This window comes from Trematomus bernacchii, unplaced genomic scaffold (genome assembly GCF_902827165.1).
Source record: "Trematomus bernacchii unplaced genomic scaffold, fTreBer1.1, whole genome shotgun sequence".
In the NCBI taxonomy this organism is placed as follows: Eukaryota; Metazoa; Chordata; class Actinopteri; order Perciformes; family Nototheniidae; genus Trematomus; species Trematomus bernacchii.
Window position 1 is genome coordinate 3,569,206 of NW_022987567.1, and position 25,013 is coordinate 3,594,218.

A 25,013-nucleotide genomic window follows, 5' to 3' on the forward strand; every position below is an offset into this window, starting at 1 on the left:
GCTAATTATCTAATAACAAAAAACACCCATCTTTTATCTGTTTTTGTGCTCTACCACTGCTCGCTAATTAATTTCCAGGCAGCTAGCTAAAAGTAATTTGGTTGTAAGTCACTTTACTTTAGAGGAAAGGCTGGGTGGCTTTAGTTTAAGTGTTTGTTGGGTAAGAAATGTAAAGTGTTTCATGAAATACTCCAAGTAACATTACCACCAATTGCGAATTTAAATTAAAGCCTGGGACATTTTTGATGCGTCACACCTGCTGAAGAATAATGCCTTGAAACAAAGTACCACGTCTATTCTGCACTGATATTTAACTTCCAATAGTTAAAAGGCTCGGCAGGTGCAACACCACTCTTACCTGTCTGCAGCATCCCAGAGCCGGACTCTCCTCCAAACTCCCCCGGTGCATCGTCCGGTGAGGCGGTGCTCGTGCTCATGAGCCCGAGGAGGCAAAGTGTCCATTTTAGCAACCTGCAGAACATCTTCACGCGCTAATTACCTTTGCAATTAAGAGTTTAAGAGGTGCAAACAAGAGAACCAAAACATGTATTGGAAATGAAAAATATATATAGAGAGGCTGTCATTAGTCCTCAAAAGTGAGGAACATTGTTTAACGGCACTTTTTGTTCTTTAACTTGGACTAACTTGTCATCCTCTCCAGCTCTCCTCTCCTCAGACAGCAGCTTCTCTCCCCCTGCAGCAGCAGCTCATCATAGAAGCGCCAAACCAGCCAGCAGAGGCCCCGCCCCTTTCCTAAAATCCAAACCAATCAAATCCTGCAGGACCTCCGCCCATTTGTTTTAACGACTGTCTGACGACTTAACGAAGTGTTGATTAAAAAAATATCAAAAAAGTCGTTGGACCTTTCATCACTGCTGCAGATTAATGATTTATAAGGAATCACGTAATCTGCTGACAGTGCTGAGTGATTCAACATTAAATTGCTCTTTATTTATGTATTTATTTAGTTGGTTAGCAATTGTACACACTGGTTTAATTTGCAGAGGTTTATTGATAGGGATTGATTTGCCATCTAATATTTAAAATAAGCTCCTATAGTATAGGTTTTATCTCTGCAACGTCATCTTTATAGGGATAGTGGTGGTCTAATGGATAGTGAGGTGGGCTGAAGATCGGAAGGTTGTGAGTTCAAATCCCGCCAGGAACACCACCACTAGTGTGCCCTTGAGTAAGGCACTTAGTCCTTAGTTACTCCAGGGAGAATGTACATGAATTGGTCATTGTAAATTGCTTTGGATAAAAGCATCAGCTAAATGTAATGTTATGGATCATTCTGGATTACAAATTGTAACGTCGTTAATATTCTATTCTCTCCTTTTCAACCTTTAATTCTTTTTTACAACAGATTAAGATATACCCTGGGAAGGTTATTTTTTTATGTGTACTGTTTCAGTTTGCATACAGCACAGGACTGCAGTATCAAACGTATCCCACACTAAACTGTAGTATAGCATGTACATTTATACTTCCTAATATAGCTCTACTTTAAGGGGTACTCCTGGAAACCAGCACAATGTACATGTGATGGATTAACCGTTAGATTTGTCATAATGGCACCAATTCCACATCATAATTACAAACACTTACACTTCAAACTATGTTACCTGTCTTGTACTGGACTGGACTGCATGTGGGTTTCTCATTTCATCTGCTTCAGTTCACCTCCAATTAGTCTCTTATTGAATCTTAACCTCATATTACTTTGGCAAAAAGCAATGGTAAAAAATACATGTGGTCATTTCGCTCAATAATCTATCTGGCAGTTTAAATGTGAAACCTTATGTTCTAACTTTCATATTAAGTTATTTGCAATTGCTGTTACTTAAAAGTTGCCAAAAGCTACGTATAACAAGATTTAATCAGGAATATGGAGTATCAGATTTTGAAACTGGATTCAAATTCAATAAAATGCTTTGGAAACCCGACCCTAATCCCAAAACATGTCAATGCAATCTTCAGAAATCTTCATGTTGCAATTTCATAATCATACCTCTTTATTCAAGGACTTATATTCATATAAAATCTATAGGTACAGTCAAAATGACTGTGGGAGAGACAGTCAAGTAACAGATCAGGCAGCGAAGGATTCAGCCATTCCAGAATCTCTTTTCTGAGAAAGAGCCTTGTTTCCACTTTGGTGGTAATTAAATGTTATTCAAGCTCTCTTTTTTTGTCTTTACCTGAAACAGATACATTGTGTGTTTAGATAATCAGAAAATACAACAAGGAAACAAAGGGTACAAATCATGGACTGAATGAAGTCAAACAATTCCTCTTCTTTTTTTCTTTTTTTTGCACATGCACATTTTCATTTCAGAACATGCAATCCCGGACATGTCCAGAGGGGGCAGTCAAGAGTAAAACTGTAAGAGGAAAACTTGGCACCCTGTTCATGTCACGCTCGTTGGAGGTCTGGAAATGTTGTTTTGAAAAATCTACTTGAGAGATGAACACCAATCTCTACTCCATTAGGCAACGTACAGCTTTTTTTTAAAGACAACAAGCAATCTATTACGTTACCTTTACACATACCAGAGCCACGCCTACAGTTAGACCTTATTGCTTTAAAGTCTAAAACAGCTCCTTTTAGATGATCCATCAAATAGATTGCACACATATGGGACAACAGGAAGTTAGGGTTAGGGAAATAATTGGATCAAATCATGTTAGCAAATCATTTACATGTTCTTAAACTTGCTTAGCACCAAGAGATGTAGACACCGAGAAGATCTAATCTGTATTTTGATTCAAAATACTGATAAATAATCTTTCTATAAATGTGCAAACATTTTAGTTTTTAAATAGCCACCCATAATCCCGTTTTGACAAAACCTTTTTCTTAAATCCTTTATCGCAAAACAAAATATATGTACTTGTTCTTTGACCAATTACTCCAATTTAATTTCTATTTATCTACCAATAAGTATTTAATCAAAAGTCTGATATATCTCATGGGCAGTAAGACCCATTGTGTCACAAAAAATGTAAACACACTATTGTTGGTATTGGTCTTTCATTGGATTAGTTGACAATAAGTCATGCCCAAAGGAAAGTGGGAAAGAGTGGAGCCAACATGTTGCAGAAAAGTGGGGAAAAGCTAAATAAAGGCCATCTGTTATTGACAGAATACCTCACACTAAACCATTGTATCAATCAATATGTATCTGGTTTTCAAGCAAGTTTAAAACTGTTCAAAATAATTAAAAAACACAACTTGATCCAACAGTTTTATATTCTGGGTGTTTCTATCTGGGTAGGCTTCATGCAGTCAACTTGCCAACCTCTAAATGCCCTGTGATTCACATATATCAGCTTTGATGCCATTTGTGCCTCAGTGTGTGTTTGTCAGTTAACTGTACATCATATAATACATATACAATTTACAACTCTTCATACATAAATGTAAAATTTGGTCGCAGTCACACTAAAGCCTGAACCTGGAGATTCGAGACGGTAAAGCTACAGGGCAGATGAAGTGTCGTCTTGTTGCATAGCCCTATTTCAAGTCAACAGTCAGCGGCAACAACACAACTCTTTATTGTACCTGTGGATACACAGACAGGTAACCTCTCCTAAAACCCTCACACAATACTGCACTCAGGGGGGGGGGAGAGATAAGTGTAAACCTGGACATTTGGGGAAATATGGCAGAAACAATGTATGCTTGAGGAGGCAAGTGTTGAGATTTGTTGATCAGAAATAAATAAAAAATGGCACTTTTCTGCATTCAGAGACCATTTCTACCAACTGGCTGGCAGTATATTTGAAAGAGAAAGGCAAATGCTTACCACACACCCTTAAGCAAAAAGTACAGACACTATTTTTGACAAGTTCAAGACCCTGGCATGCATTACATCGCTTACTTTGGATCTGTAAATCAGACATACTTACCACAAGATTCAGTACAAAACATAATTGATATTTTTTTGCATTCGGTCCACTATACCAGATTAAAACTTTGTTCTCTACACTTTCCTCAGCCTTGTACACACTCACATCCTCTACTGTATATTCAAGTCCATCTGATCAGGCTGCATCTTAATACATCTTGGAAAACGAGGCACTTAGTAATCAGCCACATAACATCAGAAAAGAGTTATCTATTCCCTATGCGCACTCAAAAAATGTACATCTGGTACAATTTACAAAAACTGATTATGAAAACTGGGCTCTAATTCTAAATCCAACCTCTCACAATGTTACATTTTTTGTCACATTTTTCGGTGTGTCCCTTAGGTTTCATGGCAGAAGTTTAAGATTGACATAAATTGGTTCCATCTGGACAAAATGTGGTGATAACCCCAAGTAAAGGCTGATGAAAAAAAGATAATTTGGTGGAAGCATCAATATGATCAAGTTGTAACTCCTCTCTCACCGACATAGCAACCATGAACAACATTAAACATACAAAAATAAAACAGTGTTGTGAGCAGCCATGTTGATACCAGCTTTGAGGCATTCAGATCACTTCCGCTCAAAGAATGAGGATGGCGTTTTGTCTTCTGCTCCATCACTGATTTTACTGGCCAAGGCAAAATACTTAAGGGTCTTCACAGGTGCTATAGTTTCAGTGCAAGTAAAGGGGGTAGAAAAAGTCATCAGTGTCTTTATATCCTTAAAAGTTTGTTGTATAAAAAAGGAGAGTAACACTATAAAGCTGGAATGGTTTCTGATCCCCTTTTACAGCACTTTCCACTGGCTTTTTCCTCAAAGAGTTTCCTTTTGGATAAATCCGCCGGCTTCCTGTCAGCTCATTGGACCTTAGCTAGAGCGCTGTACAACACTGATACGTTTCCACCACGTTAGCACCAGTCCTCGTCCTCCCTCTCCCTGAGACTCCCTCGGCTCCCAGTAGCAGACGCAGAGTTGCCCCCGAGGGTGAAGTGGAACCCGTTGGGCACCCCCGAGCGACCTTGCGTGTTTGCCGCTGTGACGGACGCAGCAGCAGTTCCTTGTGAAGCCGAGGCTGTGGTGGAGGTGGAGGTGGAGGCTGCGTTTCGGGCAAAGCGTCCCCCTCCGTGGCTACTCACAGAGTCATGGAAGTCCTCTCCATGGGACGCCTGTTGAGGGGAGAGCTGCGACTGGCGGTTTAGATTAGAGTCCGAACCGATGCGTGTGACGGGGATCGGGGACTCGTCGTGGCCCCAGTTTAACCGATCGTGCTCTGAAAGGCCGCGGCTGAAGCGAGTCTGGGGCCCCGTGGTGGCGGCGCTGGCACTGGGCTGGAGAGGCGAGGAGTTGGCGGTCTTGTAAGCCACGGCAGGACGAGGGGTGAGGGGGGTCTGAGGGAGCTGCCTGCGACCGCGGCCCGGAGTGCTCGATCCCGAGGGCAGCGGCACAGCTTTCACCACACTGCTACCATGCTGAGGACACAAATGATATACAACACAATGATTCTGCAGGTCAATTAGAAGAACGTAAATCTAAAATGATCGGAAATATCCAAAGTGTGAAGGATAAGTACTATACCTGGTGATCATGTACAAATGAAAACACCAAAATGAATATAATGAAGTATTCCTGCAAACAGATCCTAAACCTAAATCCTACAAATTGCCTGTTTCCGAGTTCCAAATTGGGGCTTTCATTGGAAAGTGGATTTATTATATATTATCCTTAGTTTTTACAGTTTGGTTTGGTTTTATTCCATCACGAAACAATATGTTGATACTTAAATATATACAGTAGTATTACTTTGCATGCAAATAGAACAATAGAAGTCAATAGAATATGGGTTATGTATTGTATAAGCAAAGACGAAATAAAAAGAAAAAAACAAATAAAAGCTAAGAGTAACCCTTTAACTTCACAGTCAGTTTTTGCTTCAAATCCAATGTTTCACTGTCCAAATAAATCTTACAGACCAAAGGGTTGTGCACAAGCTAGCTGTCAATCACTGAGGAACATATAGCAGTAACTGACCTGTCTGAGCAGAGCAGCGTCCTGCCCCTCTCCGGGGGACGTGGATCTGCTGGGACCGGCTGATTTGGTGTGACACTGCTCTCTGCTGCCGTAACGCTCACAGGAGTAGTAGCGCTGCTTCTCTCCTGCTGAGGAGTGATGCCTCCTCTCATGAGGCCGGCTGCGGTCACGCTCCCTCGCTCGCTCTCTGGACAAACCCTCCGCTGAAGGGTCGGTGAACGAATCTGGAGGACGGCACCATCAAACAAAATCAGGGGAAGAGGGTAGAAAATACACTATATCTCATGATCTATGACTGCATTCAGGGTCATTGTAGTATAGAAATAGTAATAAGGAAGCTACAATTAAATTGTTAGTTCACGTGGGGGAAAACAACAAAGAATTAAGAGGTTTTATACATTTAGAATATCACCCTCCTTTTACCCTCTACATCACCCATTTTGTATTTAGAAAAATCCATATTCAGTCAGTCTTAGATAGTTTTTCAACACTATGGAGCAATGTTTTTACATAAGGGTCCCCATTTAGAACTGTAGTAAACACCATGAAAACTAATAAAGAAAAATAATAAAAAGGATTTTTGTGACATAAAACATCAGATCACAATTCGGTTCGATACAAGACATACGGTTTAGTTTGATGCACAGATGAAACTTTGAACATACTTCAAAGCCAATATGTATATGATTTAAAGTCAAATTAGACAATGCTGGTGAAATTGCTAACACATATTGTACATGTTACATGTTGTGCTATTTCCCTGGGGGATGTCAGAGTCAGAAATGTTCAAAGTGTACGCATGAGGACTTTGAATGAAAATCAACTAGGGCTGTAGAAAAACCTTAGTCATCATTCCTCAGGCGATAACCGTGCTTTCAATTTATAGTTTTTCATATAGACTTGGCCTGCAACACCAATAACACACTCCATCAATCCAAAGAATGTAAACATCATCAACAACATGTGGTCCAGTTTTAGTTTCACGAGACGTATCATGTTTTTGTGATGTGTAATATTATTCCACGATATTTCCCTACACCTCTAATGAAAGACAAATGGCTCGTCTATGTTTGTCTGTATGTGTGTGTGTTGTTATCTCGTCTTTGGGTGTGTGGCATAAAGCAAAGCACTGTGGAAGAAACAACTCTCTCTTCAGCGCTGGAATGACTCCAGTTTTTTAGATTAAAACCGCGATGACAGAAACACAGAAGCCTATTCATCATCGTGATGTGTCAGATCTGCCTCGAGAACGACAAGCTTTGAGGAGTGAAACTCTCCCTCTGCTCCTCCCAGTTTAATAGATGTACAGAGGGCTGTGGGATGTTCTGCTATCTCACCAAGAGGTACCCATAAATCCCTGTGCTGGACCTGTCCACTGTGGCCTTTTATCTCGGCAATAAAGCCCAGCTGCTGCCCTCCAGTGTTAACACAAAAAACACCCTGCCACCCGCTCTCAGGCTCTAATCGCTCTAGCAGACGACCCCTGATGGCAAACAAAGAAAATTACATTGTGATAGAGAATTATTTCACTAGTCACCTTCTAATAATCCTTCACTTCTTTCCTTGCCTCAATTCATGTTTCTCTGTCTGTACAGGCAGCAGGCATTTGGCCTTGAGTGCCCTATTGTATGAAGTTTAGCTGGCGCCTGTTTTCTCAGGATCTCTTCATGAGTTGTGTTAAGAGATGACATCCACCTTATTTGTGAATATGCATAATGCAAGGTTGTCAACATTCTCTCCTTCAGATAATGATAGGATTTCATATATGCAATATGCTCTATACGTTAGAGACCAAGGCCTCTGGAGGCTGTTACTCTTTAAGAAATGTAACTGGTTATGTCTGTCTGAGTGAAGGTTTAATAACTACCTTTAAAAAGAGCCATTTAGGGGAAAGAACTACAGAGTTGTTTTGGCGAGAGGCTCTGACACTACAGTGCTACAGCAAATGGCCTTTTCCATTCTCCCGCTGTAAATTCCAATAAATCAGTGTTCAGTGACATCAGTTCAAAGCTCTCCTGTTCTTTTCCTCAAACTAATATAAAACATCATTGTAAAAGTTATTTACTTCTGCATATCAGTTTGAAAATATGTACTGATGTGCATTTATGGACGCTGCGAAAAGCTGTCCCAAAACCTCACACTGATGGAAAATAATAAACAAACATGGACAGTGTGAAAAGAATGGTATGAAGTTACTGATTTATTTTTAACAAAATGGGTCACTGTTTCTTTATACAGTAGCTGACACAGCTGAATCTTACTTGTCTAACCATAACCAGAAGTGCACCAACACATGTGCTGGGTTTCGGATGATTTTGCTCAGAACTATACTGTACACAACACAGGCAGTTTGTACTGTTGGTCTTAAAACAACCCCATAGAATTAAAAAAAGGGGTACCACAAGGTTCTATGCTGGGTATCTATACTCTTGACAACAGCATTACAATCACAATCTGCCTTTGAAGGTCTTTAGACATCTCTGCATAATTTCAAGCCCACACTAAAAGCTGGCAAAGCAACATCTGTTTTATTTTTCAATAACCATTGATTCCAGTTTGCCATCCCATCCCATCCATAAATTAGGACAACCTTTTATCGTTATGTGTGAAGTCAGTGGAGCTCAGTCTACATTTTATAAATACAACTGTTAAGGGTCATGGGGAACAAAGGGAGCTACTTATAGAACAAAAAGGAACAGAAATCCCCAGCAAAGCAGATTTTCCTTTGAGAGCTCACAACTCTCTGTGCTAATCAGATGGAAAGCCTGACATGTAAAATCCCTGGATGAAGCGCAGCAGAAACCCCTTCACCTACATAACCCGATCATGGAACCTTAATCCTATAAAGAATTTCTGCAGCTACGATGAGACATCAGAGTAATCTACAAGGAAAGCCTGGCCTGCCATCGCTGTCTCTCCATTAGTGCTGCCAAGTTTCTAAGTTTATCGCTGTATTATATGAATAGCCCAGTCAAAATAATGAATCTCTCAACAACCTATAATAAGCCACTTCATTTACTTGTATCATACTTTAATACCTTGACTATTAAGCTCTATTTGATGACATTCAGTAAAAATGTTTTACACTCATATTAGCGTTGTAGACAGAGCGTGTGAAGCAAGACTGTAACCCTTTTTTCTGTGTGGCCACTACTGTTAATTACAGGATAGCGGCACATCTCCCTGCTGCATTGTGAGCGTTCCAGTGGCATCTAGCTGTGACGTTGCAGATTGCAATCAACTGCATACCATTCTGATCACCCCTCTCTTTTCTAAGCGTTATGAAGAACCCATGGTGCCCGTCAGGTAACACACAAAGACGAGAAGCCCTCTCTAGCGCCAAAGTTAGTTAGCCACCTCTCAATCAAGGTAGCTACTCCTTGAAACATATGCTGCTTTATAATCTATTTACATTTCCAAAATCAATAAGGTGCAATTTTGAAGAGGACTTCAAACAATCAGATGAGACCATACACTCTGAAAGCAAAATGTAACTCAGATGATAAATCAAGTGAATTTTCTCATAGACTTCTGTACAATTTGACTTCAGTCAATCGTGCTGAATATTAGAGAGAATCCAAGTATAAGGCTCTTTCCTATTGGCTTCACTTTTACAACAAATGGGGGGCAATACATTCATTCAAATCATTCACACTGCTCTGTTATCCTCATCAGTCACAGACAGTGATTGTAATGCTTGTTTTACTTAAAGGTACCTTACTGAAATGTGAATAAAGGCACTTTCATCTATGTTTGTCTCACCAACTGTGCTGGATGGCTGCACTGATCCAGCTCTATCCAGAGACTTTTGCTTCTTGTCTTTATCTTTCTCCCTGCGTCTATGGCAGCGGTGGTGGTGGTGATGGTGGTGGGCTCTGTCCTGGTCCTGGATCTGACCTGGGCCCGTCGGGGACTGAGCCAAACCGGGCCGTTCCAGGTCATACTCCCTCAGCCCGACCTCCTGGTAGTGCTGCGGCATCAGCGAGGAGGCCGAGCGCTTGATGGGACTCAGGTCCACAATCGGCTGAGAGGGTAAAGAAACATGATGATGAGTAGGAAGAAAAGAAAAGGAGAGGGGCGGCTGTGGTGGTTACACCAAAACCACGTATACTGGATCAACAAAATAGCCACAACACACAAACGACACAACCAGTGGACGGTTGTCTTAAGACTGACGTTCTACCCGTTCTTCTCTACGCACAGATGTAAGAAAAAAAGTGAGAAGAATGAACACAAATCTGTGACAAAACTTGAATACTTACCGTTACAGCACTTCTGTAAGCTAGCAGTAATCTCTGCTAGTCAAAACATGAGGGGGGTTGTGGACATGGGCCTTTGTAGCATATTTTGGCATTTTTATAATTTCATTTCTGACTTAAGTGTACTTTTCTGTAGCAGCTAATACTTGCATATTTACCAAAAGGATGATTCCACTAAAACATGTAAAGATGTCATACTAAATATAATTCAATATTGTTTTTATCACTATGACTCACTTGGATGATGAGTAACCCCTCTCCCATATCACATTGTTTTAATATAGTCATGTGAGATGGATTATGTTTGGCTTTAAGTATTCAGTGGTGACATAAACCAATCATTCTCCATGGATTTATACTGGCACTAATGCTTTGAGGACATTGACCTTCACCCCACCTCATCTGATCTGACTGACAGTGCAACTAGCAGGCAATAGACTGATGTAAGAAGGAACTGGAACAGCAGCTAACTTACCACCCCACCTGGTGGCTACTGCATGGATCATGTCTGATTATTATAGGTAATAGTTTTTCTTTCATGATTTTAGTTTCCGAAAGTATCAGTACATATTCAGACAGCTTTGCATAGCGTTGAAAATGCATCTATGTCATGTTATTATAGGAACGTTGGAAAGCCAGTATATGACGCAGACTATATTTATATTCATTAACAGACAGATTTAGGGTGGTTGTGCTGTTCCTCATGTTCCCACCTCACAGCCTGGCCTGTAGCTATAGTCAGAAACAACAATATCACAACACTTTGGAAAATATCCATATTAACAAGTCATTTTATATAGTATGCAGTCTTAAAATCTTAATTATCAGTTGAATTGCTAGTAAAATAACCCCCCCCTTTTCTTTCAAACTACTAAAAGGAGTCTGAAAGTGAGGTTCAGTCAAAAGGTCAAGCGATAAATTAGACTTTGCTTTTGTATTTGTGTGCTACAAAAAGATTTTAAGACTGAACGTAACATCAAATGACCGATAAGGTTAGACGTATTTTATGGTTTAGTTAGAAGAAAAAGATAAAAATTGTTATTTCAAAGCAAGAAAGCAGCAGTACTGTCTCCGCCTTGTTCCAAAATCACACACAGACTCACAAAAAGACACTACTACACTACTACATAATGAAACTCACATCCAGTACACACCACCACATTTGACTAAAGTGTAATACTGTACTGTAATGTAAATATGTTTTTCAATTCCATGTCATGACAGGAATATACTGTATATGTAAGAGGATGTGAACTCTGCACTGATATGAGGAGCGCATGGAGGCAAACACAGACATGACAGAAGAAGAAGAAGAGGGTGTAGGAGGGGACGAGGAGAGGAGGAGAGAAGAAGATCTGAAAGAGTGAGGTGGCACAACAGGTGGTACATACTGCCAGGTGGGTCCCAGGGGCGTGGCGAGGGTGGCTCCGCTATCAGACAGCACACACAAGAGGGAGGTGGGCAAACATTAGCAGTGGGCATCAAATCAGAGAGGGAGGACAGAAGAGGAGAGAGGAGACTCAGGAAGCATGAGGCTGGTGAAATTCGGTATTTAATTATTGACAATAAATACTATGACAAGACCAAAATCAACACTGTGTTTATCCTTCTCATAAAAAGTGTCTGTGTATCTTCAAAGTCTGAGACACTTATTTCCTCCATCTGCCATAAAGCTCACCTGTTTCCCAAAAACACATTGTTGGGCCACACTGGGTAAAATGCTACTTTATTACCATGAAGGCATTCACATGTTTTGCTCAAACATACTCTATGCTGTTAAAATAGTAACTGACGGACTGGAGTTAAGAGAGGAAAAATGCCGATTGAAAAATGTCCCTGACAAATACGTTTTGTCTGTCTTATTTGTGTAACATTTGCTAAAAAACTACAGTGCCCAGCTTTTCTATGAAATAGTCAAAGTTAAAATCTGGAAGATATCAATGTTGTTCTCTTTTACTGCCCTGATGAAGACGGTCTTTCATCCTACTTGTCATTAAAGCTCTTTTATTTGTTTCTCCACCCTAGTAACTGTTAAAATACAAGTATACGACTTCAAAACCGATTGAGTTAATGAACATTCCTGTTGTGTTAGCTCCATATCCCCCACGGTGTTTGGAAAAACTACTGCTGGGTGATGGAAAACAAATACTAAGGTGCATTAATACCAAAACACGGTGGTCCTGACATCAGCCATTGTGTGATCTGGACTCCTGAGTTGGTTAGACATTTTTTACTCATCAATATCACCACAGACACCTAGCTCTAATACTGCAAATGCATTGGGCTTCCATTAGTGGTCCCATTAGTTTAAATCTGTACATAAAGAAGGACTTTACAAACTGCTGGTTTTGGTCTTGTTATGGCATTTGTTGATAATGAAAAAATATGTAGAATAATTTTTCTTGAAAGAGAATAGAAAGAGTAAGAGGTCAAAATGCAACATAAACATAAGGAAAGCACATGTTAAGTGCGTTGGGACAAAAACACAGAGAAGCTAACAGACAGGTGAGACAGTCCAGGAGACAGACAAGTGACAGACAGAAACATCATCCTGACATGAAACAAATATGCAACAGACAAGAGCCGCTGGTAACTCACAGAATGACAATGAAAGTTAAACAATTATCAGAAGACAGTAAGTGAAACTCATTTAAATCAAGGGATACGCAAAACTCAGATGATAAATTAGATTGCAGTTGAGTTTGACTATTGTATGAACTATAAAAAAAGATGATAATAATCCAACCGAAGACATTTAAAACATTATAAAATAACATCCATAAGATATCTAAGATAATTAACTCACTCTGACAGTAATGTATGTTATGTGTTAACATGCTCAGGTTATCTCGATGAGGTTCAATACTTACATGTGCAAACAGTATCTGTAATCCATCAAATTATTTTCATTCTCAATACAAAAGGACTTAATGAATTAAAACACTGTGGATATGGTGGAAAATAATATTTAGATTTTTGAAACTACTACTACCATATGATAAGCCTCATAACCCTAGATGCACACGGTACTAAACGCAGAGATGCAAATGTGGTATTGATCTTCTCATGCAACCCTAAAAAAAAGATGGAAAATAAGTATTTTTTCCCATAAATGCAATCTAAATATAAAAAAAAGTCTGTCCCTTTGTGTACATTTGTAAAAGTTGGCACACTGTTTAACCAGCATTTGATTTTTTTTGTGTCTTTTCATAACTTTCTTATACAAATCAACACATGCACGCATCCTTTGCTGAGTCGATCTCTCTCCACACTGTGGATATGGTGGAAAATAATATATAGATTTTTGAGACTACTTCATATGATAAGCCTCTTAACCCTAGCTGCACACGGTACTAAACGCTGAGCAGCAAAGTCTGTCCCTTTGTGTACATTTGTAAAAGTTAGCACACTGTTTAACCAGCATCAGATTATTTTTTGTGTCTTTTCATAACTTTCTTATACAAATCAAATCAACACATTCACGCATCCTTTGCTGAGTCGATCTCTATCCTGAGTTTCCTCATCTGTGATAAATGTGAAGTTGTCAGAGAGGAGAGGTGGTGCGGGGGTCAGCAGGATGAACTGATGTGGACTGACAGAGCAACAGAGCGGCTCACGGCTGCTTCACTAAAGGGCTACCACTCAGTATTGCACCAGCCTTTGTTCAGCCTACCTCATCCACCTGTTCAACTGCCAAAGACGGACATTTCTATCATTTTGTACGTCATGTTTTACACTGCAGAAGCCACTGTTAGATGATTTCTCAGGTACTCCACGCCGCTGTAAAGCTTACGTAGTACTCAGCGTTGAGTCTGGGCAGAGAAGCCGCTCTGCAGTGGCCCTCCAGGCTCGGATATGCCTCTGAGTCTGAAATGTCCTCCACCTTCGTCAGCTCAACAAATTCCTGCATGAAAAAAGAACATGTAGTACAGTGTATGGGGGTAACACAGAACAATATAATGTAAAATAACATTTGAAGATCAAGTTTCCTTGGAGTACCTGAGGTCTGGTGGTGTAGGGCACATCCTCTGACTGGCCTCTCTGTAGTTTCCTCCGGACTTTGGGTCTCTGTTGTGCCATCTGAGAAACGTCTCCGGACTGGGAATGTTTTATGACCCTCGTCTGGTTTAGCCTGTTTAAAAATACACAAGAGCTCTGACTGTAATATTGGCAGCTAAACAGCGTGAAGGATAATATTTAAACTGAGGAAACACCTTTCTTAGTGTCAGTCTAAACTGTTTAATAATGAAGATAGTTTCCTTTTTTTCAAGTAATAATAATAATAAACGAATTGAACACAATTCCTATATATTGCTAAACATATTGTCTTGTACCTAAAGATTATTTGACATTAGGAATACAAAAAAGCTACACATGTTATGGATATATTTTGTTTCTTCTGTAAGACGTATCGTACGGTAGCCCTGAGAGGAAAGTCAGAATTTAGTTTAGCTAAATTAAGTCTAAACAGGACTAAAAGCATATAATTGTTCCTGCATGTGAGTTTTCATTTCTCGAGGCACTCCAAAAACAAGGTGAACATACAGTATGTGATCATGACAGTAATGTATCACACAGAATATATGTGTGACAGTTACTTACGCTGTGTCCCTGCTGATGGAGGGGATGCTTGTACTGGGCAGTGCCACTAGCTTGGTTTCTGGCTCAGGCTGGGGGGGGCTGGGCTGTTTGGGGAAGGGGAACGTTGGTTCTACTTCCTTTATCTGAGTGAGGGTCAGCACCGGACGGAACAGTTTACTCTGCAGGACAGATTGACAACGTTTATTCACACTGAAAGAGATCAGTTTTTACAAAAGGTCAAATGTAGTTGTACTTAAATGAAAAAGAAGTATTTTTATTTAGTCTCGTATTCAGCTTTCAAAACTCAATTTGGTTGAAATAAGTTTCCCTTTATTTGAAAAATCGCGTCAATGATGCATGTTGCTGAATCAGTAAAAGGTAATCTCTTAAAAATAGTTCCTGTTGCCATTAGTTGTATATGCACACGTGTATATAAAGCAATCTCATCCAGTTATAAGATGTATTGTACGTTTTCTTTCTCAATTGTACAATACAGATTATGACTAAAACACAGTCAAGATTAACATACAATAATCAATTACAATATTTTCCAATCACGAAAAATCCAAATAGGTAAACAAAAAAGACTTGAGAATTTCATGAAACTATGACATTTGGGCTACCACAAAGCCTGATTATGAAACAAGGTATTAGACTTACATGTGGTTTAATTCAGGAGTGTCTTAAATGAGACTATACAGTATGGAATTAACTGAAAACTGTAGATGATGCATCTGCTCCTAAAATACAGTATAATGGAGTTATATCTTGTTATTCTTGTTTCAGTCAGCACTAGAACTTCTTATCACGCTGTACCTGAGGTAAGCCTGTGTTGTTCTGCTGCTGGAGTCTCTTGGCACAGGTCTGCTTGTAGTAGTCAAAGATCATCAGAGCTGCGTAGACCTTCCCCACCGTCAGCTCGTTGTCTGGGGGAGAGGGGAGAGGGGAGAGGGGAGAGGGGAGAGCGGAGAGTGAGAGGCAGTTCCTACAGGTGGCCAGAAGATGGCGCCATGTGATCAACAACATAGGTCTCAGAGAGAGCCACAGATGTGTCAAGGATAAAATGTTTTTCACAGAGAAAACTATTTATGACAGACTTAGAAAATAGATCACAATAATTGTTTTGCTTCTCCATGCTTCCGTAGATGATTTTATTATTTCAATAACAGATAACTGAGTAGATAGGAGGGAATATTTTTGAAATAACCACCATGGCCCCTAGTAGACCCCCACACACATAACAGTCTGTGTTGTTGTGTGTGTGGGGGTCTACTAGGGGCCATGGTGGTTATTTCAAAAATATTACATTTAAATACATTTTTTTTTAAATACCCCTTTTTGTTAAATACCAACTATCAGAATCAGAATCCCTTTATTAGTCCCACAGAGGGTAAATGTACGTTGTTACAGCAGAAAAGAGCCACATACAGCTTAATGTTACATATGTTACATATGTTACATGCATTAAAAAGTACTAAGTAAAAAAAAAAAGTTAAGATATAATATAAAATATAATAAAAAATTAAAAGTTACACAATTTACAAAATACACATCCTGTAACAGTTCTTAGGATTGAGCAGCCAGGTATATATTGCACAGTATATATGTGCAATATGTGCAATATATATATATATATATGCCAATAATAACTGTGCAATATATACCTGGCTGCTACATCTTCAGAACTGTTACAGGATGTGTATTTTGTAAATTGTGTAATTTTTTATTTTGTATTTAATATTTTCTTTATGCATGCTTCTTAGTTAACACTAAGCTGTCTTTGGCTCTTTTCTGCTGTAACAAATGTACATTTCTCCAGGTATTCTGATTCTGATTCTGAAAGGGTCAAGTGGACAGCAACTCACATTTGGGTGGGGTCACCAGCAGGTCGACGGTCTTCTGCGACAGGCTGGGCCACACGCGGGCGATCTCCCGCTTCAGGTCAGCGTCGCACAGGTGCTGCGCCAGGACCCCTGAGGATGGGCCCACAAACATGTCACATCAACTCTGCACCACAGCCATCACAGATTTCAAATCAGAGCCATCAGTCCGGCCACGAGGCATTCTGGATCTGTAGTTGTAGGCGCTCACCAGATGCCAGTTTGATCTCCAGCGCCGTGCGGATCAAGGCCATCAGCGTGGAGGTGAAGTGCACCGTCTTGTCCTCCGCAATGGGCATGTTCATCCTCACCAATCGCTGAGAGGAGTGGGAGCAAAGAGGAGGGACCATGAATCAGGAACACACAACCAACAGCACATTAGAACTGAGGCTGGATTGAATAAATAACTATAGTAGAAATTAGTAGTTTTAAAACTAATTCTTTAAATAATAAATGAATGATTTTCATTTTAAATGATGTCAGTTTGTCATCAGAGTCACCCTACCAGTAACAGTTACCATAAAACAACTGGTGGAAAACCCCTATATAGTTACGAGTAAGGGTTGCAAGGAGTGACTATTTATATTAACGCTCATCCTATACATTTAGGTTCTGATGACCATTTTTTGTCTTTTAGTCTACAAAAAAGAATGAAAAAAGTCCATCCCAATTTTTGATTTCTTTAGTCTGACTAATAGGGTGAATCCCAAAGATATTTAATGTACATGATATGAAACAGAGAAAATCATCATATTGTCACATTTGAGAAGCTGGAAGCAGTGAATCTTTGATTTCAATCTAAATATTTCATAATAATAATAATGCTTTCATTTAAGTTTCCCTCAAATGTCTTCTAAATTAGCCAATGCATCTTTTTAAGCCAATGTAAAGGTCTCTGCCAGGGTGCCCACCATACACCTTTTTTAAGCTAACAGCAGTAAACACATGAATGCATGGAGTTTAAAGCTGCTGCCGTTGCTTTGAGACTTTTGCAAATCCATCGAAAGCATAGCCTTTTCTGCTAAAAGCTGAAATATGATTAGCTTGTGATGCTTACCAGTGTGCGCTCAGAGAACATGCTAAGCTCTCACTGCTGCTGGAGAAATGCAGCAGCATGTCTTTGTTCTGAAAATAATGACTTAGAAGAGAAACAGGGAGGTTGCTGCTGGACAGGAAACTGTCCATCAAACTGTTACTGTACTTAAGACGCTAACAAGATAAGGTCTCATCTTTACTCACATGTCAGATGTAGACTGACTGAGTTATGGGTGGCTGTAATCTCCCCTCCTCTCCAAACACACTGTACGGCTACACTGTCAAAGATAGGGTGGAAATCCACATTCATTGCTCGTTGTGAAAATGTATTTTTAAAGGGTTTTCCCAGCAACAGACATGCCGAGCATGCAAAAAAACACTGTGAGAGATCCCTCCTTAAGTCTGCTAAATCAAACTGCTGAGGCCTTTCATTAGCTTTAACTGAACTTTAAAATGTGTGCACAGAATGAAGATTGTTCAGAACAATTCTATAGTGTCGTTAAAATAATGAAATTCTTTCATTAAACCACTTCCTATCAATGAAATTCCTGAAAAATGAAACCTGAGTTGGTTTTAGAATACTTGCTTAGAGTATAAATGGATTAATGATTGAGATGAATCACTTATTGTCAACCATTTTGATAAAGATTAAGTAATGTATCCATCAAACATCTAACATGTGTCCAATGTGAGGATTTGCTGCTTTGTTTCTGGTTTATATCAATAGAAATGGGAAATCTTTGGACTTTTTTCAGACAGTTTGTAAACGAATGGATTTATTATTTAATTAAAAAAAGTCTTGCAGCCACAGAGGCTTATATTTATTTAACCACTATTTCTACATTAGGCTTCAGAACTCAAAATGCATCAGGCATTCATTTTGTAAAAGTAAACAGCTATCAGCATAAATCCACACCATGCAGGGCTTTGGATCAATGCTTCATTAAAATGATTCACACACACACAAACACACACACACACATGCATGTTTGAGTTAGTACAACACATTGACAGTGAGGCTGGGGGGGGGGTAGACACATGTGCTGGATATAGAACTTCTAATTAAAAGAAATAAATTAAGAGCCGAAGGCGGAAGAAAAGACCATCAGAAACATTTGAATAAAAAAAGGAGAAGGGTAGCTGATGCTTTCCATTCTCTTTAAGCCGAGATGAGGGGACAGACAAAAACATACAAGCTGAAGGGATGGAGAGATGAGAGGAGGAGGAGGATTAACTGGAAAGCATCTATGCATGTGAGTCTTCCATCTTTTCATAGAGAGTAAGAATGACAATTGCAGATCTTGAGCATCAGAAAAAATAGAAACACATGGAAAAAACACCTATGGCACACACACACACACACACACACACACACACACACACACACACACACACACACACACACACACACACACACACACACACACACACACACACACACACACACACACACACACACACACACACACACACACACACACACACACACACACACACACACACACACACACACACACACACACACACACACACACACACACACACACACACACACACACACACACAGGGAAGTTAGAGGAAGGAGAGGAAATAAATCCCTGGAGAGGGTGAAAGAAAGATCATCCAAAGCAGAGAGTGAAGCTTAGGCCTGAAGACAGAACGTGAAAATGGAAACAAGAATGTGACGAGGAAACTGTGACTGTCAGGGGAAGATGTGTTCATTAGGGAGGGAGGGAGGGAGCGAGGGAGGGAGGGAAACAAAGTAGTGGATGGCAAAGTATAGAAGAAATAGAGATGGGGAGAAAAACCCTAGCCTTGCTCTCATGTGCTGCTCTCTCTCTCTCTCTCTCTCTCTCTCTCTCTCTCTCTCTCTCTCTCTCTCTCTCTCTCTCTCTCTCTCTCTCTCTCTCTCTCTCTCTCTGTGTGTGTCTTTGTTCGTGTCTTTCTCTGCCGATTCACAAAAAGACATTTTTAACTGGGGCGAGGGCAGGACTGCCTTAAATGTGATTCATGTGGACAGCTGCGTGGGCGCACGGCAACCATTCACGCAAAGCCTGCATGCTGCGAGGTAAACAGCTGGCACAGGGACTACCTGAGGATCGTTGACTCTAATAGAAGAAAAGTCTTACATTGAATCATGAAATAAGTCATTCAAGTCAGAGCAGAGGCTGTTGAGGAGACGGGGAGAATGTTTTTAAATGACTAGCAGTGTTCACTCAATAATGATCGTTGAATACAGAGCCTTAACTAAATAGTTGGGTCCTTTCCAAAACGTTACACCGCATTTGATTTATAGTTTAGTCCAATGTTACATCTCCTTTTTAACTCAGGTTTTGGTCGCAACCAGCCGCAGATTTCCAGAGACATTGCATGCCAGATTGCACTTTACAGCTGATTTGGTGTGCACTCTGCCCATTGTTTGAAAATGAAATATTATTTTTTTTACCAGTTATTTGACAGGATGCATCTTAAAAGATACAGTCATTTCTTTATCTCACAGATTTCTAAAGTCTGTTAAGAAGAATAAACGATTTGGTTAAGACCAATGTTATACATCTTTGGCTGTGGGAATATAGGGTGTTGCCGTGCAAAGATCTAATCACTTTATGTAGACTTCTGTGAGTTCACAAAATAACATTTGAAGATGCAACCTGGTGATCAATAACAGGTAACAAATATAAATACATTTACCCCTAAGGTTTACATACAAATCCCGGGGTAACATACTTTCCTGAAGTCATACATGGGGTTTTGTCTCTACCTCATCCCGAGAATAAATTAACTGGCTACTAGACATTACACTTTCAAGATGCCCAAAAACAAAACCTACAAGCTATTAAGAGGCTCACTAAGAAGTCAAATATTAAGGTTTTAATCTCTGATCTATTTGTATTTATCTGTAACATGGCCTTGTTGTAGATGAAATGTACAAAACCCTGGCAGCACAAGGCCAGAGCGTCACAGAGGGACAGAAAGAACAACACAACAGCAGGTCAGAAGAGACGCACTGACAGAAGCCTGAAGATGTTTGACAGGTGGAAGCAGGTGAACCAGAGGTGACTGAGGAGGGGGGAAGATAGGGGGGACGGGGACGGGGACGGGGGGGAGAGGAGGGAAGGAGTGATTCTACCTTATAGGCGACTCGGGGCGGACATTTCTTTCCCAAACCTAGTGGAGGGGACATGTCGCGAAGCATCTCGTACATGTCACGGTAATTCATGCGGCCGCTTCCAGGGGGGAAAGATGGTAGGAGGAGGCCATGGAAGGAGGAATGGAGATTTCCCAGGTGAGGAGGGGTAGGGGGAGTTACATGATAACAGAAGGCGGCAAAATCCAAAAGAGAGAATGGGAGGGGGGAAAAGAGGAAAACACAGAAATCCTTGTTAATAAGATTTCCAGGATATGATGATTTGGATACCATCCTAGTTGGATCCAAGGATTCAGGAATGGATCCCAAAGGAGGAGGGAGGGGGAAATGCTCCGGAGGACCCCCTGTGCACAGACGCTGGATGAAGAGGGGAAGATATGCATTTGGGAACGAGAGCGCAATTTATGTTAAAGCCACTGAAAATGTATCTTTTGAGTATCACACATTCACCCGGCTGGCTCTAGGAAGTTTACAGCTTGGATTCCCAGGACAATGGATTCAAGGCAACCAAGTCTGGAATCTTCCTAAACCGCTCCAGCAAATATAATCCCCTTCCTCGCTGTGAGCCGTATATTTGCTCTACTCCAATTTCCAATAGATTACTGTACTGCATGCAGCAGAGTTGCAGGACTAGTTCATGGCAAGAGAAGAAGAAGGAAACAGAAGAAGTCTATCTAGCTCTGCTTTTCAAAATATTGGTTTAGTTTTTTCCTTTATCCCACTGAGGTTGGGATGTTTACTCCCAAGAGAATACTCTTATTGAGTTTATTTAGAGATTTGAGTGTTTTCAATTCACAGAACAGAAATGACGTGTTTGGAACATACTGAAATAATGTCTCAAGAGGAACGAAATGGATTATTGCAGGAGTGATTCAAGAGTTTTCTGTTTTTCTCTCTTTTTGCCATGACCCTGAGTCATTGAAATACTTAATAACCGCAGCTGACTGCAGCTGTTGTTCTGCTCAAAGGAGGAGCTGCAGACTTTCAGAACCTTTTAAAGGTTGTTTTTATTTCAGAGTCTAAAGATAGATTTTCAGTGGAGTATTTCTTTAACATGCCCTCTGTTTCTGCATGCTAAGATACATTAGCGGTAACCAGAGTGGAAACAAAGCACACAATGCTCTCTTCACTACCCACTCATTTAAAAGCAGGGACATGTTTTAGACATGGCATGAGATGCCTCTTGTTTGAGGCTGACTTGCGGCATTGTTTCGTGCACTCTCCATGGTTACCTGCCAACTGGTTAGTGGAGGATCGATGTGTTTCAGTATGCATGTGTGGTCGGGTCATTCTCAGGGAATGAGAACAGACACTCAGTCCGAAACCATCACAGTCCCTTTGAAAACAAAAGGACTGTGTGGGAGTGCAAACCTTATAAGCCACTCTGTTAGGGCACTTCTTCCCCAGGCCCAGGGGAGGGGAGATAAAACGCAACAATTTGTACATATCCTGATAGCATATCCTCCCGCTGTGAAAAAACAAGACATGTTCAACAGTTTAGGTCACAGGTTATGTCATTACTTGAATAATCTGTTAGCAACGAATAAAGATTAAAGGTAGGGTAGGTAAGTTTGAGAAACCGGCTCGAGATCGCTAGAATTTGAAAATACACAACCGGAGAAAATCTGCCACTTCCTTACAGAGCCCCTCCTCCAACACACACGAACACGCACATGACCAATGAGGGCACGAGATAAGTTTGTGCACAGATGGAAGGCTGACAGGCAGGTAGGCCATCCAGTTATTTTAGCCGGGCCGGCTAAAATGATTGGTCGTGCTTTTTACAGTACTACGGCTTCCACAGATGACATTTATGGATTTTTTGTCAAAGCACTTAAGATATTCATTGCTATCGGGATGTTAAGAGCATTCCATGGAATATAACAAAAAAGTGTATCTCGAGACGGTTTCTCAAACTTACCTACCCTACCTTTAAGGTAGATACTTAAGGAGTTGCAGTATAAAGGAAACAAAGACTACTTTTCCTCAATAGATCTGTATTTTGTGGGGTTCATTTTGACTTTTTTTTAAAATGCACTTTTTTCTCCACATTTTTCATTTTCTTTTTCCCTCAGGGTTGTAGCCATGAATTACAGCAGTGCCTTTCAGAATTTCTTTTTTTTAAAGAAAGGATATATGTGTGATGTGGAGTAATATTTCATCCTTATTGTTTTTGTTTACAATAGTCATGTATATTATGTGTAAACATGCTGGAATCATAATTGTTATATAACAACATGTGTAAATTCTAACTGTTAAAGTCCCCATTCAAATTCCCCAAATATCTATGGAGTATACTTTTAAACTAAATAACTTTTGGATGAAGAGGCATCAAATGTTGAAATCAGTTTAAACAGTTTTCTGAGCCTTAAATACTTTTTTCACTGACATATCAATGAGTAAAAGCAGTCGAACACTGGCTGAATGTAACTGTCGGCACATCTCTGAGAGCAGCTCATTTATATTCAAAGGAATAAATAATAATTCCTCCCCCGTAATGTCTGTCAGGAGATGGCAATTTTGCATTTCACATCTCACACCTCTCTTGGAGTCCTGACTCACTGACAAGGCTCCTGTGAAAACTTAATGAGCCTTACATAATCTGAGACAGATTAGGCCTCACACTGTCTCAGGCAGAACTTGATTGTGCTTCAATCCCGGTAAACACTGACAGTGTGCGGGGCAGAGAGGGCGCAGACATCAACCTTTATTCCCCCGTTAGAGGGATAGAAATGTTCCTCTTCAGTGACAGAGAGAGGAGATTTGGAGCCTGCAGGCTTATAGGCAATGGACGCCGAGCGAAGCGCTGGATTTACATGCATCAGTCCGGCCGACAGGGGGCTCGCCACCAGCCTCCGCCAACGCCGCGCTCAGGCTTAGCGTCAAAATGGGATTTCTCCGGTAGTCATCCTGCTGGAACTCGCAGCTTAGAGTTCCCCGTTTCCTATTACACCTCTTATAAACACAAACACCTTGCTATTTTTGCACAGAAACTGGCTGATATTGGGGACTATACTGTAGCTGTATAGGTCAGAGGTGAGCAGGAGCACTTACCAGGCAGCAGGGTCGTACTCCGCCCACACGCGGATGAATTCATCGAGGTGATGAGGCCCAAGGATGGAGGCGTCCCTGGTCAGATACTCAAAGTTGTCCATGATGACAGCGACAAACAGGTTCAGCATCTAGAGAATAAAAACAATAGATAAAGTGTCAGATAATTAATAATAACAAGGAAAAAAAATTAAACTGCACATTTTATCAGTCTACTAGATTTTTTTACTTTATTGCAGGTATTTAAATCACATTGTATGATTTTGCCCATTTCATTGAATACATTTATTTTTAAATAAGAGAACAGGGAACTGAAAATATAAATAACCAGGATTTCTCAATTTATAAGGGATTATTTTCCTTTTTTAAATCTCAACTGTTTCCACTTGCTGAAAATGTTTTGTCTATACAAATCAATTAATATTACACACAATTTTGATTAAAAAGTAAAAATACCTTTGGGAAAATGGTTTACTGTTAGCAGCTCATTTGCATTTTCTTCTTTTTACTTTCTTTAACCGTTTGCATTTTGTAAGCTGTGTTCATTCTAAGCTGACCTTGTTTACTCCAATCAGTGTCTTCTCATAGCATGCTAAATGATTTCAAAGCGCATAAAATCTGGGTGGAAATAGCCATTACATTTCTATATAATATTCAATACACTCAGAACACGCAGTATGAAAACAGATGGCGTGTTTCCCTTCACACTGACCAGGAAGGAGCAGAGGAAGATGAAGGAGACAAAGTAGAAGTAGGCAAAGTCACTTCCACACTCATTCCCCAAAGTTCCTGTGAGACTATCACACGGCCGGTTACTGAGACACGCCAACATGATCTCATGCCACGCCTCGCCCGTCGCACTCCTGAAACACACACACAGGAGTTATCAGTTCATATACTGGATTTTTCAGACAGCAACATTTTTTGGAATCTAAAAGCAGGATTACCTGAAGAGAAGAGTCAATGCCTGGAAAAAGGTCTGGAAGTTGTTGTGGTGATTTATTGCGTTCTCTTCAATCAGTTTAATGTTTCCAAACACCTGAAGAGGCAGGAGAGCAGCTGGTTATTGAATGCACCAACAATGAAAAGTCAACTGAGGTTACAGAGTTCTGCCCA

The 25,013-nt window shown here is 40.2% G+C and overlaps 2 protein-coding genes across 2 annotated transcripts in view; both read right to left on the reverse strand.

The window, feature by feature from the left end:
• si:ch211-196i2.1 (collagen alpha-1(I) chain) overlaps window positions 1-549 on the reverse strand; it is an 88,071-nt gene extending 87,522 nt beyond the window's left edge. The window contains exon 1 of the mRNA XM_034125656.1: window positions 359-549. Within this exon, the coding sequence (XP_033981547.1) occupies window positions 359-482 (124 nt within the window). The 5' untranslated portion in view covers window positions 483-549. The remainder of the gene's footprint in view (window positions 1-358) is intronic.
• Window positions 550-3,006: 2,457 nt separating this feature from the next.
• The window catches only part of cacna1bb (calcium channel, voltage-dependent, N type, alpha 1B subunit, b), a 152,528-nt gene continuing 130,521 nt past the window's right edge, over window positions 3,007-25,013 (reverse strand). The window contains 14 exon segments of the mRNA XM_034126055.1: window positions 3,007-5,384; window positions 5,944-6,167; window positions 9,706-9,967; window positions 11,594-11,632; window positions 13,996-14,106; window positions 14,202-14,334; window positions 14,805-14,962; window positions 15,600-15,709; window positions 16,649-16,756; window positions 16,875-16,980; window positions 22,218-22,314; window positions 23,901-24,028; window positions 24,610-24,760; window positions 24,845-24,936. Coding sequence (XP_033981946.1) covers window positions 4,824-5,384; window positions 5,944-6,167; window positions 9,706-9,967; window positions 11,594-11,632; window positions 13,996-14,106; window positions 14,202-14,334; window positions 14,805-14,962; window positions 15,600-15,709; window positions 16,649-16,756; window positions 16,875-16,980; window positions 22,218-22,314; window positions 23,901-24,028; window positions 24,610-24,760; window positions 24,845-24,936 — 2,280 coding nt within the window. The 3' untranslated portion in view covers window positions 3,007-4,823.